The 22,259-nt window shown below is 42.8% G+C and overlaps 1 protein-coding gene across 1 annotated transcript; it reads right to left on the bottom strand.

The window, feature by feature from the left end:
• Nucleotides 1–18,613: 18,613 nt before the first annotated feature.
• Nucleotides 18,614–19,324, bottom strand: LOC129190314 (basic salivary proline-rich protein 4-like). The gene has a single exon (XM_054792893.1). The coding sequence runs from the start codon at nucleotides 19,322–19,324 to the stop codon at nucleotides 18,614–18,616; it is 711 nt and encodes a 236-aa protein (XP_054648868.1).
• Nucleotides 19,325–22,259: the final 2,935 nt, after the last annotated feature.

Genomic DNA, 22,259 nt, shown 5'->3' with positions numbered 1-22,259 from the left:
TCACATGACATCAGTCAGATGAAATTAAGGTCCCCTCCTGATTCGCTCTTGCTCCTCTGCGGCGTTTCAAGCGACACTTCTTATTACGGATAAACACAGTGGTAAGATGCTTGTATCTTCAATAAAAGTTATCTGTTCACTTGGAGCGGCTGGTTATGTAGAAAAAAAAGTATATTAATTGATGTCTTTGCTTCGTGTCCTGAACTCTACTACAGAAATCAGTTTTCTACAGGTCCTCTTCTTAAACTATTATTTCATAATGAAATGGAAAATGTGCCCACTGCTGAAACCAAAGAGCAATGTTGCCCTGACTTAGGCCTGCATTGTCTTTTGCGTAGTCATTTTCAATTCTTGTATATCAGTAATGTTTGATAGCAAATGTTAACTAAATGTACTACATGAACTGTGTCTCTTAATGAACGTAACGTAGCTATTTTGATTATAAATACAGTAAATATATATATTTTCTATATTTATAGTAGGAGGTAGATCTGCAGGCAGCTTGCAGGCTGAAAATTGTTGAGCACACCTGTCTTAATCCAATTTCCAGGAACAGGGTACGTGCATAGTCAGTAAATTGCATTTGACATAAATAGTGGTTATCATGTAAATAATGCAGTCCAATTTATTTAGTTCAATGGGGAATCTGAAAATAACTTGTGTACAATAAGACCTCATTCATACGGAGGAATGTGCATGAAAATAACTGCCATTCAATACAATTCAAGTCCAACTGTGTTTTTTCCTTTAGGCACTGTAAGCTGTGGTGTAGTTACAAGGAGACATCTGCAGTGAGCCTTGTATCCAATATATGGCCATGAGCCTGATTTCTGCTTGAGCGCTACAGTTAAAGCTATCAGTAAAGGTAGTGTGACCATATTTTGATGAAAAATTCAGGACACTCTGCCCCTCAATGAGATACTGCAAGTTTATCCAAAGATGCTTTATCATTTCAATACATTTAAAGTATGCCTCCTCTGTATGGATAGAAAATTGTTATACTACAAAATAAAAATTCCAACAGAACACAGGAACTAGGGTTATGGAAGATAAACCAATATGACAGGATATTCATCGACAACTGAGAGATACGGCCGCGTCGGTAGCAGTCTCTTGAGCCATAAATCCATAGATCCTTACATTAATCAGTTGAAGAGACATGCACTGGGCACTTCGGAACTAGCAATCGGTTGTATTTCTAAAACAACGCGAGAGCTTGGGCTGCCTACGAAACAATTGTCATGCATGCGCTGTAGCTTACTATGACTGAAGACAAGAATGGTTATAAATAGTAGCAGTGCACTAACAAATAGTGGTATTTATTAGGGATGAGCGAGTACACCTCTATCTGTATCTGTTTTCTGTATCTGTTCACCCATCTAAATTATGGAAGTGGGTGTGGTTTACATAATAATAATCTGTCAGAAATAATCTGTCAGCCTTCTTCGCTGTGTGTGACTGGCCAATCACGATTACGGGTAATGACGAGATGTTTCATGCTCGTACTTGGCAAAATGCATTATCCGTAACGGATACTCATCCCTATTATTTACTTTTTGTTGCTTGGACACATTTTTGCCACTTTTGAATAAATTTGTTATTATTTGAGGGGCTTTGCATTATTTATTTATTATTGTTGATTGCACTGAAGGTTAAGAGTTGTGTTTTTTTATTGATACATTTTATATTGATCCCATCAAATAAAAAGATGTTCATTCAGTAAGTCTTTCATTAAGTTTTTTTGATCTGTGCCTAAAAATAAATACATTTCACATATGCTTCTGTTGTTGTTTGTCATTTGACTATATTTTTGCCAGTGCCTTACAGCATGCTTGGAGATATGATGTGGTCATTTTAATGTAAGATTAATGAAGATTAATAAAGAGATTAATTAAGATCAATCAAAAAATATTAATCTTAGAATTTAATTGTACTGTTTTTAAAATATATTGTTTTTGAATTGTATCGTAACCCGTATATCTCAATGCATATCGAATTGTCTATCACAAAGAGATGTGAAACAGGAACCTGAGATCAAATGCTTGTTAGGTTTTAGAAAGAAGACAATATTTTCTGGAAACATGTGCCCTATAAAGTCGCAAGAACTTGGGAATTTGAACGGCTGTTGTGGATGATATCCCCAATTTTACAAGACTTGAACTCAGCATGTGCCAGAAGATTAATTCCATTAATTCCAATTCTTTTGCTTTGTCTTTGGCTTTTTGCAACCCTAATTCAAACAGCCACCCACAAGGCAGCTTCTCAGTGATTACATCACATGCAGTTGATTGCCCTAATACCACCCTAAAGTAATTTTCATCGCTTTCTAAAAAAAAAAAAAAACAACCAAAAAGAGGACGACTAGACGAGGATGTGAAAACAGGACATGTCCTGGGAAAACAGGCCTTTTGGTCACCCTAAAACATGGCAGAGGAGCTTCATCTGCCTTCCTGCCTAAGTAGCTCATCACACATAAATGTGACATTGTTTCAAGCGCACATATAATGACAGTCCGCAGTCCTGAAAAACAGATGTGTAGTATATGGTTGCGCATTTGGGGGTATTGGTATGTAATTTGATGAAAGGCCAGCAGCTTTAAATGTATGTTTTATCATAAAACACTAGGAGAAGCTTGACTCCTATGACGGGACATCTGCTGACATTGTTGGGAAAAAAAATCAATCCCTTGTTCTGTAAAGGCTATTTCTTCTCTTTAACCTTTCTTCCTGGTTTCCCACATTGCTATTGAAGAAGTAGTCAATGATCACACACAAGGTTTTCAAATTGTATTAAAAAAATAAGGCACACAACATGTCCAGAGAGCGCTCTCAACCTGTGGGTACCCGCGGTGGGCTTTTAACAAATGTCAAAAGAAGAGAGTAGGGAAAGAAACCCAAAAGCCCACAGAAGCAAAAAGGAGAGGAGCGGTAGTCCGTTATGTAGCGGGGGTCTCCGAAAAACTCCAGAGGATCTTATGGCAACACAAAATTCCTACCTATTTCAAACCAGTAAATACCCTGAGACAAAAATTAGTGCATCCTAAAGACAAGGCTCCAAACCAAAAACAGAGCAATGTGGTCTATTCCATCCACTGTAAAGATGAGGAATGCAAAGAGCACTACATTGGGGAAACTAAGCAAATGCTCCAAAAAAGGCTTTATCAACATTGCAGGGACAATTCTAGTGGTCCTCAATCAGCAGTACATCTACACCTTAAAGCAACCAATCACTCTTTTCAGGACAGCGATGTAAAGATTTTGGCCAAAGAAAACAGATAGTTTGAAAGAGGAGTAAAGGAAGCTATTTTTGTCAAACAACAGAACCCATCATTGAATCGGAATGGTGGTTTGAGGTTTAATTTGGACCCTGTGTTCAGCAGGTTACTGAGACCAAAACTCACAGCTCTTAGTCTTACAAATGAGGTGGAGCCAGGGCCGAGCCAGAACAATAGATGCTAACGAGCCAGTATCAGAGTCGTTCATACCCAACTCAGGGAGCGACACTTCCCTTTTATCGGAGGTGTTAATAGCAGGAGAGGATTATACCACTACTCCGCCCAGGCTTAGTGTAAGAAACCAATAGAAGGAGGGTGCTGGCACACCAATTCCGCCCACTCTTACTGTATTTAAGGCCTAGGCTACCAGCACTTATTAGTTCGCTGACGAAGCTCTTCGGATGAGGAGCGAAACGTCCGACACCTTCTTCACAGAAGTACAGATGACGTCTCAAGAAGCCTTTCCCTCGATGGACAACTTGTGTACGACTGAGAGCCTACAAAAAATAAGAGCAATATATGTGGTTACAGCAGTGGACTCTATCATCAATGAGGAAGATCAAGGAAGAGCCCAGAATGAAAGTACACTCAGTGTACACATAGCAGTTTAACCTAAAAGTACAGTAGCGATATCTAACCGTTCCTTCAGTGAAAACTGCTTAAGTTGGTCCTGCTTATATCGACAATCTGTCTATGTCGAACAAGTTAGTTCTGGAGCACCATGGTCTGATTATTTGTAAAATGCGCCTGCTTAAGTCGGCTCCAACATACAATACATGGCCGACTGCTTTTGTCGGCAGAAAATTTGAGACCCAAATGGGTCACTTCTAAAAAAAGCCGTCCCATATATGTTGACGTGTTTAATATTAACGTCCCCTTTATCACTAAGCATTGTGAAATGACAACAGCAACACAACTGTTTCGTTACACCACATTACAACATCTCCTGTATTATTAATAGTTTTTAAATACTAAATGGAATTGGTAAAATGTGTTGCAATGTAACAATTCTACTGTTGTGCTGGCAGCTGCTTCAAAAATTTGGGTGGTGGCGTCGCTGTACATAAGACCAAGTTCACTGTAGGTCTTAAATCAGATTTTTGCACATCCGTCCAATATTTCTGTGTTCTTGTTGACATTATTTTTCAAGTGTGACTGTTATCAGACTCCAGTGTGACCCTACTCTGTCACTGACAGTGACTTGCATGCATAGAAGACATCACTTCGTTGTTACGTCACAGGCAAGCCACTATTTTCACCCAAGTCAATAAGGACATGTCCCTTAATGCAGTAATAATTTTGACCTGTCATTGTATTTCTATGTTATGTGCCTATTCAGTCATTTATCAAGAAAAATCAATCCAATATGCTTCTCGTTTTCTGGAATATAATAATACAGTTATAGCTTTCAACGCACCATCAATCAAATAAACGTTTTGATTGTAAAAAAGCTGAGTGGTTATGTCCTCTTTTGCACAACCACTGGGTGGCACTAGTACTTTGAGAACAAGCCAAAGAAGCAAGGCAAGCACAAGCATTCACTGCAACAATGCAGATGGAAGCAGAGGGGGTGTTAAGAGCAAACAACTCAGGAAAAAAGCTGACAGCTCAAGGCAGATGAAACAAGAAAACAAGAGCCTTTGTCAGAAGTTATATTCATCGGCTGCTTAGATTCCTTGCAAACTAGAGACAAAAGTGTGAGGAGGGGCAATGGGGAGTTTGACAGTACAGGATTTATAAAGGCCCGCGATTAATTGCTTTTCTGAGTTTAATGTGCTATGACTGGAGAGGCAGCATTACACATATCTGCACATCGATGCAAATTTGCAAGTTGTATGTTTAGAGTCCCTCTCCATGTTTGTGTTGGTGGTTATTTTCAATGTATCATACATTGTTATTATATCCCGTAATGCTGAGGGCTCATGTGTCATGTATCCTCAGTCATGTGTCTAATGAGTCTCTATTGCATTGAGGCTATTCACATTGATACACAAACTTGTATTTCCATATTCGACTTTTGCACAGTTTGTTTTCATACTGTATTTCATAGCCATCAATAAAGTGCGTTCAATGCACATCATGTTTTTGCCATTCTGCCAAGACAGGGATTCCCCTCTACTCCACTTTAATTGGACCCAAAGCAATCTCTGGAGTCAAATGAAAAGTTACTGTACATATACAATACATTGAATTCTTAGATATTGAATGAGTTTAGGGTAAATAATAAATATTTTCCAACACAGAGGAATAGCTAAATTAAGTATACGGTATATTTTTGCATACTGGTCTGTTTACGGCGTTCTGTATTATGGTGTTTTGTGGTTACGTAAATTGATTAGAAAAGTTGTTTTGGTCTGTAAACACGAGACTCGCCAGAGAACTAAAATTCTGACAGGCAAGTCACACTGGGGGACAATGACTTCTGATTCCAGTTTCCATTCTAGCACAATGCTAACAGGGATGTTTTGTGATTAATAATATGTTTTGAACACAGTTTTTTTAGGGTTGCTGCTACCTTTATTGGTTTGTATTTTTTTTACTTTTAAATGTTGCATCTATGTTAACTACCTGGAGTGTTGAAAACACTATGCTCGGGCTGAAATGTTGCATGCTTATTTTGAGTATGGGGTTGTTTACTTTTTCAAGCTAACACAGCATTTTCATTGCACCTATGTGGCAAACAGTGTTATTTACTAGGGATGAGCAAGTACACCACTATCTGTATCTGTTCACCCATCTAAATTATCCGTATCTGTATCTGTACTGAGGCACCAATCAACTCCTCTGTGGCTGCAGCCTGTCTCGGGAGGGGCGGTCACTGGCCAATGTGACTGGCCAATCACAGAGCGTGAAGTGTGAATATATAATGAGGATTTTCTTTCATCACGATTACGGATAATGATGAGATGTTTCATGCTCGTACTCGGCAAAAATGCATTATCCGTAACGGATACTCGTTTATCTGGCTCATCCCTATTATTTACTTATCTTTGCTTGGACACATTTTTGCCAACTTTGAAGCATTTTTTAATTATTTAAGGGGCTTTGCACTATTTATTTATTATTGTTGATTGGACTGAAGGCTAAGAGTTCTGTTTTTTTATTGATATATTTTATATTGATCCCATCAAACAAAAAGAGGTTCATTCAGTAAGTCTTTTTTTTGGTCTGTGTCTAAAAATAAATACAGTCCACATGTGCTTCTGTTGTGTGTCTTACAGCATGCTTGGGGATGTGATGTAGTCTTTTACACATTAGAAAATTCTGTTAGACTGTCACTTTTATAGAATTGGCTCCTTTATTTTTTAATGTAAGATTAATGAAGATCAATAAAGAGATTAATTTAGATTAATCAACACATGTTAATCATGGAATTGAATAGTACTTGTCATGCAAAGCTTTTCTGTGCAATGACTTGTGTGCTTTTCAGGAAGGCATCTTTGCGTTTGTCTGCTACTTTGCAATTTTCCCATAGTCTTTGATTTTCATCATGAAGTTGGTAACATATATGATACGAGGGTATACATCTCCGAAAAAAAAATGCAAATCTTTGCTACCCGTTCAGGTCGGAAGGATCTTTTTATTGTGTGGGTTATTCCTTCGCAGAGCAGGGTGGTGTGCAAAGACCTTCTATTTACTAACCTATACACTTTATTTACTCTTCTCTCACATTCAATACCACTACATTGGGCCGAACTATCACTTCTCCCCGTAGGTTTAAAAGCAGGAAACCAACCTAATAACCTCTGACTGAAATATGTATATACAGGTATAAGTATGAAATGAATCCCAACAAAGCAGTTGTTTTATTTTATTAAAATGTTTTCTACCATGTAGGTGTCAAAATTTGGCATATTCTGTCTTCCGTGAAACTGAGTACCTTAGTACCATAATACATGTACTGTATTGCCATGATTTTATTTTGATCCCTCTAAATGTTTTTTTTAATATATTATTGTATGTCCTTGGTAGACAGACATGACAAATTTAGGAGACGTGTGACAAGAAAGTGAGAAACAGACTTCGCATTGTTTAACAGGTTCAACAGTGCAGATTCTGTGGAGCAGATCCACTATTTGTTTCTGTCCTCGGGGTAATTTCACACTATTTTCACCCTTAGCCTTTGTTCTCTTAGAGAAAGTCATTCCATTTGCCTCACTTTCTTCTATGCCAGATAAAGACTCATGTCAGTGCTGATGTTTGACTGCATTACAAAAGGTGCAAACAGCAACAAACAACAAGCCCTATGTTTGCTTCAGATTAAATTAGATGTTATCACAGAGCTCAGCTATTTTAACACTGAGAGCTGATCTGTCTCAAAAAAATGTACTCGTGCATGTCAGAAAGAAGTTTATAATAGGTATTTTTTAATCCTTGGCCCCAGACAAACACTGAGCATTCCTTTATAGAATTCAGGACTCAGATGTCTGGAGAAGCGGTATAGAAAATGGATGGATGGATGTCTGAGTCAAGTGGTGGATGGATTATCTTTGCCTTTTAGACCACGAATGCTGTTGGAAAGCAAGTTTCTTCCAGTTTAGGATCCTGTCATAAGTCAAACCTTTTAAAAAGCCATTCATGCCTTCATCAGTTCCAGGATCGACTACTGCAATGCCCTCTGTGTTGGACTAAATCAATCCCTTCTCTGGAGACTTAAACTGGTACAAAATGCTGCTGCTCGCCTCCTCTGCAAAGCCTCAAAACATGCCCATATTACCCCCATTCTCTTCTCTCTACATTGGCTGCCAGTTCCATTCAGGGTGGAATTGAAGGTGTTCCTGTTTGTGTTCAACGCCATTAATGGTCTTGCTCCATCCTACCTATCCAGCCTGTTGACTGTTTACCAGCCAGTCAGGGCACTGCGCTCCTCTGAGCAGGTAACTGCAGTGGTCCCCAGGTCCAGATATAAGAAAGGGGGAGATTGCTCATTTGCTGTGTCTGCTCCTAGGCTCTAGAACTCTCTTCCACCTGGTCTACGCTCTATAATTGAGCTATCAAGTTTTGAAATCACAGATAAAAACACACCTATTCAAACTGGCTTTTGACACATAGTGTGTGTTTACAATTATGTTGTCTGTGCTGTTGTGTATACGTATTATTGTTATTATTTCACTTTTTATGAATGTGTGATTTCTTGCATTGTTTAAAGTGCTTTGTAAAGTGTTTGGCTGTTGGTAAGGTGCTATACAAATAAATAAATATTGATTGATTGATTGATTGATTGATTGATTGATAAATGTGCATTCTGTGCATTTTAAAGATATAAAAACACCCTTTTTTTCCCATCGACTCGGAAAGACGTGTATGTCAGGAGCTCTGTTGAAGACACTGGAAATGTTTGCCATATTGGTGCTTTCCTGACTACACTTCATGAACACAAGATCAGCACTGCTTACTGAATCCCCCGACTTTAACTTGGATAGGCGAGAGGTACAGATTCCTTGAAATAAACTAGTTACAAGTGTCGATACCTGTTAGTAAGTCAAGCTAAATGGCTAACTACTGAAGTTCAAAGCAATTGCATAGCAACAATGCCAAACACAAAGCAAAAATTGATACTCGCTCTGGATTTACAGATTTTTTTGAGAAGGCACCAGAGATTGCTCTATTACAAATAATAAAGGAATTGAGAATCTGCAATTAAAACCAGAGAAACATTGTAATTCAAATTCACATATAAGGATGGATATATTGCTTCTGGAATCAGAAATTAAAAGTAATCACAACAGCCTCTATGAATTCATCACGGATGAAAATAGAGCACAGAGCATGGCTATCACATACATTATGGAAGAAAATATAGGACAGAGCCAGGCTACAAAATGCATATGGAAGAAAATAAAGCACTGAGAAAGGCTATAAAATCAGTAAGAAAAGAAGTCAAGGAGCTGCAAGAAGAAAATGCGGACTTGAGCGCTGTTCTTAAGGAGTTTAAAAACCCTATGGAAGATATCAAGGCTCTGCAGGACAATATTAAAAGGTATTATTGAATGACAATGCTGCCTTGCGCTCTGCTCAAAAATCCTAAAGAAAATACAGCATTATGCAAGGATGTTAGGGTTCTGCAAGGATGATATCATGGAATTATTGGAAGACAACGCTGCCTTGAAAGCTGTCTTGCGTGCTGCTCTTAAGGAGGTTAAGTCCCTACGGAAGAAAATAGAGCATTATGCAATGATATCAACATTCTACAGGATGATATCAAGGCACTATTGCAGGATAATGCTGCCTTTCGCACCACCCTTGAGGAAGAGAAAGAAGCAAAGGAGAATATCACTAAGGAAATGAAAAACTTAATTGACGAGATGGATCAGAATGCACGGATGGATGATGTGATCCTCATAGGGCTCCAAATCACACTCAGGTCAAGAGATTCCTTCAATAAAGCAACAGATTGCTAACTTCCTACAATCGAAGGAGATGGATGTAGATATCAAGAGGATTGACCACTATATGGTAGAAACACCACTCCTGTCATCATTAAGTTCACCAACAGGGAATTCAAAACTGCACTGCTGGAACAGGGAAAGAAGCTAAGAGGCACAAACGTCTACATGAATGAGCACCTGACAAACAAGCAATGCCGACATCGCCAAGAAAGCACTAGACTTGAGGAAGCAGGGAAAGATACAAAGCACTTGGAGCACGAACGGTAAAATGTACATCAAACTAAAAGGAGGTCCAGGAGAAGCAAGAGTGCTTGTTGTAAAAGATATCAGCAATCTGGATACATATTAAAGATCATATTACTATGACAATAAGGACAATGGAGGATATAACCTGCAAGAGAGAAACATGCTGCTAGAAGGACTACATTCAATAACAATGATCTTGATATAATTGTTGCAAGGGCCAGCTCAATAAAGAAATAAAATGAGTAATTCCATCCATCCATCCATCCATTTGCTATGCCGCGTCTCCTCATGAGGGTCGCGGGGGTATGCTGGAGCCTATCTTCATGTAACTGTATTCAGTGACACTCGCAGTGCAACACCAAAGATGGAGGATGTGTGTCACACTACGCTGTGACACCTCGGTGGTTTTATATGGTATTTGTAGTGGCGTCCTATTTTCTGTCTAGTTACTGCTCTACCTTCTGTTCTCCTCAGACGCTGGTCCTCCTGAGATGGGCGGAGCTGCCGGATGAGCACAGGTGTTTCCCATCTACACGTTTATTTAATCCCCACGGCTGCAGCTGGATGGCGTGGGATTATTCCTCGAACTGGACTGCTCTCTCAACACGTCGTAATTTCCTTGTCTTCCTAGACATAGTACGGCTTCCGTTTTTGTGTCCTGTTTTTGCTTTACTGCCTGCTCATCCTGCAGCCCGCCTGTTACTCAGATTGTTTTTTGTTCATTGTTTAAACTTAGTTCACTCTAAAGTTTGCACCGTGGTTTTTTGTTCCTGCTACTCACTACTCACTACAACAATAAAGAAGATTGTTGCTTACCTGAAGTTGTCTCGCTACTGCATGTGTGTGTGTACCTGCATACATGTGTAAATATGTACATGTATGTATGTATGTATGTATGTGTGTATATTATATATACATATATGTATGTGGATGTATGTATGTGGATGTATATGTACGTGAATGTTTATACATATGCATGTTTACGTTTGTATGTACACAGATGTATGTATTCTGCTGTATTTATTTATTTTTTTTCAAAATGGCGCCGTGTGAGTGGCTGCCGGTTACAGCAGCTCTGTACTTTTCTTCCACCTTTTAGTGTTTTTAGAGTATTTTAGTCTTCTTCTTACTTTTTCTTTTGGTCGCATTTGGTCGAGTGTGCAGCTATGGAGGTTAATATTGTTACTTTTTTAGTCTGCGCCTTGATGCTCTTTGAACTTTTCAGTTCAACTGTGGGAAACCTCTTCAGCCACGGCTCCCCATTCAACCAAGGCTCAATTGTTTACACCCGGGATCAGCTGTTAGCACTGTGCCACACATCCCCTCTCTGCGCGGAGAGGCCGGAGATCCCCAAGGAGCTGCGGAGGAGCAGAAGAGGATGCAGGTCGGGAGTGAAGTGCAAGAAGCGGAAGAGACGGTACAAGCCATGTCTACCGTCTGTCATCATGGGGAACGTAAGATCTCTCCCCAACAAGATGGAAGAGCTAACGGCGCTGATCCGACTGCAGAGGGAGTACCGGGAATGCAGCCTTATGTGCTTCACGGAGACGTGGCTGAGTGAACTTTCTCCGGATTCACACGTCACACTGGACGGATTCCAGCTGGTACGAGCGGACAGGAATGCAACGGAGAGCGGTAAGAAGAAGGGAGGGGGAATCGCTGTGTTTGTGAATGATAGATGGTGCCACCCGGGACACATCTGTGTGAAGGAGCAACTGTGCACCAGAGACGTGGAACTGTTAGCGGTTAGCATGCGGCCATACTACCTTCCGAGGGAGTTTTCACATGTTATTGCTATGACTGTGTACATCCCCCCCTCAGCGGTCGCTGCTGCAGCTATAGAGCAGATCCACACCATCGTCTCTCAACTTCAGAACCAGCACCCCCAATCCCTCCTCCTCATCTCCGGTGACTTCAATCATGCTTCCCTGTCCTCTGCTCTTCCCACCTTCACCCAGTATGTCAGATGCCACACTAGAGACAATAAAACTTTGGACCTCCTGTATGCAAACATCAAGGATGCATACACCTCATCCCCCCTCCCCCCGCTGGGTCGTTCTGATCACAACCTCGTCCATCTCGTCACAGACTACACTCCAGTAGTGAATAGACAACCCCCTGTGAAGAGGCCTGTGAAGCAGTGGTCTGAGGAGAGCAGTGCTAGGCTAAGAGACTGCTTCCAGACAACAGACTGGGAAGCGCTCTGTAGTCCCCATGGCAGTGACGTTGACAGCATGACGCACTGCATCACAGACTATATAAACTTCTGTGTGGAGAACACTGTGCCCTCCAAGTTGGTGCGGTGTTTTCCCAACAACAAACCCTGGGTGACCTCCGAGATTAAGGCCCTGCTGAACAAGAAGAAGAGGGTCTTCAACTCGGGGGACAAGGAGGAGTTATGCAGAGTCCAGAGGGAACTCCGGCACAAGATCAGGAAGGGGAAGGACTGCTACAGGAGGAAACTGGAGAAGCGGCTGGAGGAGAATAATGCCAGGGAAGTCTGGAGAGGCCTGCAGACCATCACAGGCCATGGTAAAGGAGTGGGGAGAGACCAAGCCAGTGGGGACAAGATCTGGGCAGATGAACTCAATCTGTTTTTTAACAGATTTGAGTCTGCCCTCCCTCCCTCCCCTACCAACTCACCACTCTTCACCCCCACATCCCCATCCCAGCCATCCTCTACTCCCCTCTCCATAACTGATGATCAGGTGAGAAGTCAGTTGAGGAAGATCAAGGCAAGGAAGGCCACGGGACCGGACGGCATCAGCCCCAGAATCCTCAAGGACTGTGCTGACCAGCTCTGTGGAGTGTTAAGGCACTTGTTCAATCTCAGCCTGAGCCTGGAGAAAGTCCCGGCCCTGTGGAAGACCTCCTGTGTGGTCCCGATCCCAAAGACACCGCGTCCCAAGGAGCCTAACCACTTCAGGCCTGTTGCCTTGACCTCTCACCTGATGAAGACCATGGAGAGGATTATCCTGCATCACCTGCGACCCCTGGTGGGCACTCAGCTGGACCCCCTGCAGTTTGCTTACCGGCCTCGGATCGGAGTGGACGACGCAGTGATCTACCTGCTGCACAGATCACTGCTACACCTGGAGGACAGCGGGAGCGCTGTGAGGGTCATGTTTTTTGACTTCTCCAGTGCCTTCAACACCATCCAGCCGGCACTACTCAGAGTGAAGATGGAGAGTGTGGGAGTAGACCAACACCTGACTGCATGGGTTATAGACTACCTCACCAACAGACCACAGTATGTGAGGCTCCGTCACTGTGTGTCTGACATGGTACTCTGCAGCACAGGTGCCCCTCAGGGTACGGTGCTCTCCCCTTTCCTCTTCACCCTCTACACCTCGGACTTCACACACAACTCCACACAGTGTCACATCCAGAAGTTCTCCGACGACACAGCCATCGTTGGTTGTGTTTCAGAGGGGAATGATCTGGAATACAGGACGGTCATCAGGGACTTTGTCAGCTGGAGTGAGCTTAACCAGCTGCAGCTCAACACCAGCAAGACAAAGGAGATGATCATTAACTTCCAGAGGAAAACATCTCACTTTACACCGGTGAACATCCAGGGAGCGAACATAGAGTTGGTAGACAGCTACAAATTCCTGGGTGTTCACCTTAACAACAAGCTGGACTGGTCCGTCAACACCCACGCCCTCTACAAGAAGGGCCAGAGTCGCCTTCACCTGCTGAGGAGACTGAGGTCCTTTGGTGTGTGCAGGGCTCTTTTACGGACCTTTTATGACTCTGTGGTGGCCTCAGCCATCTTCTATGCTGTGGGCTGCTGGAGAGGGGGCAGCACGGACAGGGACAGGAGCAGGATAAATAGACTGATCAGGCGAGCTAGCTCTGTCCTGGACGGTCCTCTGGACTCCGTGGAGGAAGTGGGGGAGAGAAGGATGTTGGCTAAGCTGACATCCATCATGAACAACACCTCTCACCCGCTACATGACACTGTTGTTTCCCTGAGCAGCTCCTTCAGCACCAGACTGTTACACCCACGGTGTAAGAAGGAGAGGTTCCGCAGGTCCTTCATACCGACCGCTGTCAGGCTCTACAACACCTGCACCACCTGAACCATGTTGTAGTCACTATGTATTCTTTACACTGTTCTCTTTACTTGTCTTGCTGCTGTAACAAGTAAATTTCCCCGCTGTGGGATAAATAAAGTACATACAATACAATACAATACAATACAATTCGAAATTGATGTGATACGAAGAGGGGGTAGGATAAAATAAGCTCTGCTTCTTTCTGCTCCTTATCGGACAGGTGAAACTGTGACTTGTAACATGAAGCGTTCAATGTATACTGTATGCATGTTTGAAATAAATTAAACCCAACCATAACCACATAAAAAGAGCCAGCTCATTACTGCACAAATGGGACATACTTATTCCTCCTATAAAGTCAACAGAAAGTCTCCAAAAAGCGGCAACAACACTCAATTTACATATAATGTGACATGCATGTTAACCAAGCTACAGCAACATTGTCATTATTATGCACATTGTTACGCCGATCGAACTACATTGCTGGTGTACTGACACTTAGCCATAACACACCGGCGAGCTACGAGCAAGGAAGTTCCGGTAATGCTTCGACTGGCCGGAATGCCCAAAATACTGAAAGTATCATGAATGTACCTGTTACTACATGGTCACAGCACGTATATAAAACCATAAAATGTTGGAGGTTTTTGGAGGTGTTTTAATAGCGGGCTTTGTAGGCGGCATAGGTGTATCCCATTACATGCACGACTGAGCTGTCGCTTTTTATCTGTTTTTATATCTTTACAACGCACAGAAAAGAGACATGTGTTCATGTCTCATTAGGATTGTGGATGATGGCAAAATTCCAAAAAAGTGCAGTTTTCTTTTAAGAGAGCTCCTACGGCGGAAAAAAAAAAGTGTCTTAAACAGACAAGAGGGCGGAAAGACGGTGAGTCATCTGTACTTCCTCAGAGGGCTAGCATCCTTCAAACTATGTAAGAAGCTGCTACTCATCTTCTACCAGACTGTGGTAGCTACGTAGTACCCTCTTGTATGCAGTAGTGTGCTGGGGCATCAGCATCAAGAAGAAGGGCGCCAGATGTGAGGAAGGCACGCTATGTTATTGGCACTGAGCTGGACAGCCTGAAATCCGCGGCAGAGCAAAGGACACTGAGGAGGCTCCCTCCCATCATGGAAAAACCAATGCACAGCATCATCTCCCGACATGTAATTAGGATCCCAAGATGCAGAGAAAAGACAGTGTCCGTGTAACAAAAGTTTATAATAAAAGAGTCCACAGAAGGCCAAGCCAAGGGTAAAAATAAAAAAAATAACTGAACATAAAACGCTGCTAGACACGGGATATCAGGGAGGAAAAAATGTTACGCTAACTAAAAACAGCAGGGAACAATACGTACTTACAAAAGCAGGTAGGGAGGACCAGAAAGCTAAGTATCAGGTCTGGGAGAAGCAGCAATCAGACAAGACAATCTGACATCAGGTAGGTGAAACAGTAGGGCTTAAATAGTCCATCTGAGTAATTGATTGCAGGTGTGTAATGAGCGCCTCCCACGCCAGTAGACAGTGTGCTGCAACAGATGGCATACAGAGAGCGGCAAAGCAGCACCACAGCTCATGACAAGAGCACTTTCAGTGGCAGATTACTATCACTGCCTTGCTCCACCGAAAGATTGAGCAGACCATTACTTCTTCTTACCTTATTATCTATTGTTATTATTTATTATGTATGTATTATTGCACGACAAATTTGAAGTGATATGTTCCAAATATATTTATTTATTTATTCTTGTTCTCTTTTCTCATTTTTCATGTCTTGCCTTGGTTGTTTTGTTTTGTGATTGAGTGATTAAGTTCATTATATTTTTGCAAAGCTGCTGGAAAGGTGAATTTCTTTTGGAGAGTATTAATGTATCTATCTGTCTGTCTGTCTGTCTGCCTATCATGTTCTCCGTACGCTAAATGACAGTGATTTAGTAACACACTACCGGTTCGATCGTTCAGGGATAGACAATGTTTGTGGTGGGCCTCATCAGGGAGGAGCCTACTAGTCCCACCCAGTGTAGTAATGCTATAACACCTGAGATGTTATAGCTAACAACTCAAAAGTCATCACAACATTGCAATACCCGGCCACAGGTCAAAATGCAACAATGCAGCAGTGATGACTTGGGTCTGTCACAACCCTCTGTCAGCAGAGTGACCAGTCAGATGATTAAGGCACTTTCACAGCCTCATATCTTTGCGCGATTTGTTTGTTTTCCCCTTGATCATTGCATCCGTTGCAGGCCAACAAACGGGTATCCATGGTCGTAGCGGGTTTCCCTGGTGTTGTTGGTGCTATTGATGGGACTCACGTCCGCATAACTGCACCATCTCAGGACAAGGCAGAAGCAGAAAGTAAGCAGAAAGCGTTACCATAGCATCAACACCCAGATGGGTTTTCTGTTCAGATTATGTGATTTAAGATGTCGTGGCAAAATAGCCAGGCTCGAACCATAATTCCAGAATGTTGTGTGGAGTGCGGCCTGAGACAGCTGTTTGAAGGACAGAACATGCCAGCTGGCTGCCAACTGTTAGGGGACAGTGGTTATTCATGCAGACCTTTGCTTTTAACACCATACCTCCGTCCAGAGCCAGGACCACAACTAAATTACAAACAGGCCATGTAAATAATTTTCAGTTATAGTTGAAGTTAAATGTCTCCCTAAAACAGTGTGATCATGTACGATTATTCACAATATCCAGCTGTTGAGTGCAACCGTGCTTTTTCTTTCATGTGCATAGGGCCCATAAGAAACCACCGGCAGTGGTTGAGCAAGGCATTGGGCAGCTGAAACGGAGGTTGCATGTGTTGCATGGAAAAGTGAGGCTGTCACCTGGAAAGGTCTAACAATTAATAATGGCCTGTGCAGTTCTTCACAATATTTGCAAGGCCAGGAAAATCCCAGAACCTCCTGAGGATGGCCAGTACAGTGACGACGCGGCTGACAGCAGGAGCGTAATTTTGTCCCGACTGTGAATCGTTACAGAGCTCAATTTACACAATTCCACTTTAGGTAATTTCCAATCAGTGTAATGGTGGCTGTATTGAAACAACGTATGTTAGCATTCAACACGTTATAGTAAAAACACAAGATGCATAATATCTAATTATCAGCCAATTTATTTTTCAGATGCTCAATTTTGAGTCTGTAGTACTCCTCCTGTAGAAAAAGGACTTTTTGTGATGTTTTAGCACATCCATTTCAGCGTCCAATTTCTTCTCAAGCTTGGATGGTGTTGGTGAGGGAGCAGGAGCCTTTGTGGGCTGAGCGTGAGGCGAGAGGCAGTGTACACCCTGGATTGGTCGCCAATTGCAGGGCACATATAAATACATATAGGGCACATATAGACAAACAACCATTCACTCTCACATTCATACCTATGGAAAATTTAGAGTCGCCAATTAACCTAACATGCATGTTTTTTGGAATGTGGGAGGAAACCGTAGTACCTGGAGAAAACCCCCGCACGGGGAGAACATGCAAACTCCAAACAGAGATGCCCAACAGAGATTCGAACCCAGATATTCTTGATCTCCTGACTGTGTGGCCAACATGCTAACCACTAGTCCACCGTGTGGCCCCCCGTTGCCTCAGGGCTGCAAAAATAGAAAGTATTCAGCATACTTTTTTTATTATTATGCCAAGTGTCAATTATATTAAATTTTTCTTTTTTTGTGGATGGCACATTTTTTATTTTAGCTCTAGGAAGAATTTAGTTATTGTTCAGTGCTACTGAACGAGAAATGGTCCTGCTTCAGAAATGTTTCAATAAAAATAAATTGTGGCGAAACCTACATAAAACAAAATTCATGTTGTTTTCACCAAATAAAAAAGTATTGAAAATGTAAATCTTAGTTTGAATGTAATTAATATAGAAGAAATTTATGTATTTATATTTTTGTCATCATTAATGGCAAACTGCACTTTTTTTTTTTAATTTGGAACTGGAATCATCAACAATCCTTAAGTGAAACATGAACGCATATTTATTTCCTTTTTCTGTGCGTTCTAAAGAGAGTGTGTGTCTGTGCCGCGTGGGCGTGGTTCCTGCTGTTCTGGTGGCGTTCGGGTCTGCTTTGGGGCATGGGGCTGGTCCGTGGTGTTTGGCGGTTTGGGGGTGGCACTGTGGACACTGCCTCTGGTGGGGCTCCGGTGAGGGGCCGACCGTGCTGCAGCTGTTTCCCAATTTTAATTGCATCATTAGCTATCATCCACATACACCTCTATCATATACATGCACACAGATACACCCCTCAGGGACACAGAGACCATCTCTTCAGAGCTGTCCTCTTTTATTTATTTATATTTGTAATTGCATAATAGACACGATCACACCTCATCACATACACGGGTGGAGCGGGCTGGATTGGGGTACCTCCTGCCTGTTCCGCGGCGCCTGTCTGCCTGGACCTGTCCGCTGGCCGTCGCGGCGCAATGGCTCGCTCAGGGTGGCCTGGCTTGTGGGGTGCTTTTGTCTGGTTCGTCTACCCTTCCCTGGGGTGGCCCGTTGGGACCTGTTGATGCCGGGGCTTGCACCTGGGGGCAGCTTGCGCTGCTTCCCTCGGACTGACCTGGGCCGTGGGCACCTCTGCGCCTCTTGGGGTGGATTTGGCAGTCTCTGGGGGGGCGGTGTCGGTACTATGGATGGCCTGCATGCCACCGTGGTGGCTTGTGGTTGCTGCGCTGTGGTGGCTGCTGGAGCGCCGGGCTGTCTGGTGGGGTGGGGCTCGCGGGGACTGTGGGCTTTGGTGAAAGGTGGGGGGTGAGGGAGTGTGCCCTGGGGCCAGACCTGCTGGGGAGTGGTGCTCTACTGGGCACTTGGGCATTTGTCACCGCTGGTCCTTGTGCTCTGCTGGGCCGTTGTCTGTGTGTTTTCCTCCCCCGGCCTGTCTGCGGGTTTGTCGGGGTGGGGCTCCGGTGGGCGGGTGGTGCGCCGTCGGAACTGGTGGCATGTGGGTGCTCTGGCTCCCGGTGGCTGGTGTGGTTCGGCTGCTGGTCTACTGCTGGTCTCGCCTTCCCGGCTCTGGTGCTCGGCCTCCCTGCGGCTTGGGGGTGCAGCACTCCCAGTCTCTCTCCGGGATTTGCTGCCCCACGGGTGTCGGTTGGCACTGTGTGGTGGTTTGCCTGGCTGCTCGCCCGTTTGCCCACCCCCTTACTCATTTGCTGGCTTTCCTCCTCGCCAGCTCCTCTGTCTGCCCTGCTGGTAGCGTCCTGCCGTTGGGATGAGGTAGCCTGGAGTCTTCCTGCTCCCTGGTGGTCCGCATTCTCAGCGCCTCGGGTTCTCAGTTGTGTGTCTGGGACCCCGGGGTCCCCTACTCCGCTGTGCTCTGGGTCCCCGGCGGGGGACATCTGGCAGCGAGGCTTCCGGGTATCGGGCAGTCAACCACAGTGTGGGTGTGTGTGTGTGCGTGTGCATGAGCGTGTGCGTGTGCATGTGGGTGTGTGTGCTTTTATTTTATTTTATTTTATTTTATTTTTTTTGGGGGGGTTACACAGGGGTTTGCGCCGTGGGGTCAGGTGCAGGGCTTTCTAGGCGGTGGAGGGGGGGCCCCTCTCCTTTCATGCATTTTCAGTGACAATTACACACTCACCCACTTGCGCACCTTTATATATAGGAAGACTTGCACACAGAGATACCTGTACACACGTACATATGCACACTCACAATACATACGTACTTCTCCACATAACTCACTGAGTCAACCAGGGTGTATGTTTTGGTTTTATTACAGTGACGGTGATGTCGGCAATATGATTATAGTTTTTACAATTTTTTTTTTTTTTTTTTTTTTTTTTTTTCACTTGACGGGGAAGGACGTGTATGGCAGGAACTCTGTCGAAGATACTGGGAATTTTAACTATTTTGGTGCTTTCCTGACTACATTTCATGAACACAAGATCAGTGCTGCTGGCTGAATCCCCCATCTGAATCCCTTTAACTTGGATAGTCGAGAGGTACAGATACAAGCATCGATACCTGCTAGCAAGTCTAGCTAACTAGCGAATTCGCAGTGGACGTGGACATAAAAACAGTGTCAGGATACCTACAGAGTCCAGCATACCTACAGATGTAAAAGACTTACAGTAAGTTCAAAGAAACCTTCGATAGTCGCTTCCAGAATAGAGAGATCACTCTACCACAAATAATGCAAGCAATTGACAAACTGCATTCAATGACAGAGATACATTCTGATTCACATACAGCTATAAGGAAGGCTATATCGTCTCTGGAAAAAGAAGTTCAGAGTAATTACAAAAACCTCCTTGAAGTCACAATGGATGTCAGCAATGGTGTCACAAACATTATGGAAGAAAATAGAGCACAGAACAAGTACATAAAAAAACTAAGAAAAGAAGTCAAGAAGTTGCAAGATGAAAATGCAGACCTGGGTGCTGCTCTTAAGGAGGTTAAATACCCTATGGAAGATATCAAGGCTCTGCACGACGATATTAAGGAACTGTTCAATGACAATGCTGCCTTGCGCTCTGCTCTTCAGGAAGCGATAAACCGCAAAGAAAATACAGCATTTTGCAAGGATGCTAGGGTTCTGCAGGATGATATCAGGGCATTATTGGAAGATAACACTGCCTTGCGCACTGCTCTCAAGGAGGCTATAAACCATATGGAAGCCACCTCATGTACTGATCTTAAGGACGCTAAAGACCCGAGGGAAGAAAATAGAGCATTATGCAATGATATCAACATTCTACAGGATGATATCAAGGCACTATTGAAGGATAATGCTGACTTTCGCACCACCCTTGAGGAAGAGAAGGAAGCAAAGGAGAATATCAAGGAGCAAATTAAAAACTTCATTGACGAGATGGATCAGATTGCACGAATGAATGATGTGGTCCTCACAGGGCTCCAAATCACACCCAAGTCAAGAGATGTTCCTTCAATAAAGCAACAGATTGCTAACTTCCTACAGTCAAAGGAGGTGGATGTAGATGTCAACAGTATTGACACGTGCGTCCCACTCCATGGCAGAAACAACACCACACCTGTCATCATTAAGTTCACCAACAGGGAATCCAAAACTGCACTGCTGAAACAGGGAAAGAAGCTAATAGGCACCAACGTCTACATGAATGAGCATCTCACAAAACGCAGTTCCGACATCGCCAAAAAAGCACGAGACCTGAGGAAGCAGGGAAAGATTCAAAACACTTGGAGCACTAACGGGAAAATCTACATCAAACTAAAAGGAGGTCCAGGAGTCGCAAGAGTGCTTGTTGTCCAAGACATCAGCGATCTGGATGCATATTAAAGATCATATGACTATGATAATAAGGATGATGGAGGAAACACCCTACAAGACAGACCAATACAAAGAGAAGGACTACATTCCATAGCAATAACCTTGACATAATTAATGAAAGGAACTCTTGTATACAAACCCAGCGTCACTAGCAGTGCAATACCGAAGATGATGTGGATATCAACAGGAGAGAAAGGACAGGATAAATAGAAAGGAAAAGGAGGCAAAAAGGGGATTTTTTTTTTTTTTTTTTTTTTTTTTTAGAATTGTGTACCTGAATACTGTATATGTGTATATGTGCATACTTGTGTAGGTGCAGATGTAAGTGTATATATGTATGCGCGTGTTTGTATGTACACACATGTATGTATTAGCAACTGATGTGCTACGAAGAAGGGGTAGGATTAAATAAGCTCTGCTTCTTCCTACTCCTTTTCGGACATATGTATGTTCGAAATAAATTAAACCAAACCAAAACAATTGTGCGCATTACAGTTACTGTCATTCTGATCTCTATCATAGTTAATAATTTCATTACTACTATTACTACTAATATGTATGACTGTGTCAAAGCAGTATTATCATTGTGGTTTTTGATATTAATTTGTCCTTTCTGTCAGGGTCTTTATAGCCGTCACATACATTTGCTGATGTAGTCCTGTTTGTTTCTGTTGTTTATTTATTGTCGTCACAATTGTTGCATAGTCTACCATGAAAGAGCTAGCATTTATAAATTAATTAATTTCTGAAAAAGCAATAATAGAACTGTGATATTGCGAGGGACGACTGTATATATTTTTCAGATATTTTGATATTGTGATTGTAAAGAATAAATAATACAAATGGCATGCTGACTTAAACTGAGCAAGAAAAGCATGGTTATAATACAAATGGCATGCTGACTTAAACTGAGCAAGAAAAGCATGGTTGTAGGCAATAGTTAGGTTAATTTTACAAAACAAATACATCTTAAAGTGGCACGCCACAGAAAAAAGACTGTTATGTTCAGATGAGTGCATTCA

The sequence above is a fragment of the Dunckerocampus dactyliophorus genome, chromosome 11 (assembly GCF_027744805.1).
Source record: "Dunckerocampus dactyliophorus isolate RoL2022-P2 chromosome 11, RoL_Ddac_1.1, whole genome shotgun sequence".
NCBI lineage: Eukaryota > Metazoa > Chordata > Actinopteri > Syngnathiformes > Syngnathidae > Dunckerocampus > Dunckerocampus dactyliophorus.
The sequence above is the reverse complement of the archived record's forward strand: the minus strand, read 5'-3'. Positions and strand labels throughout refer to the sequence as shown.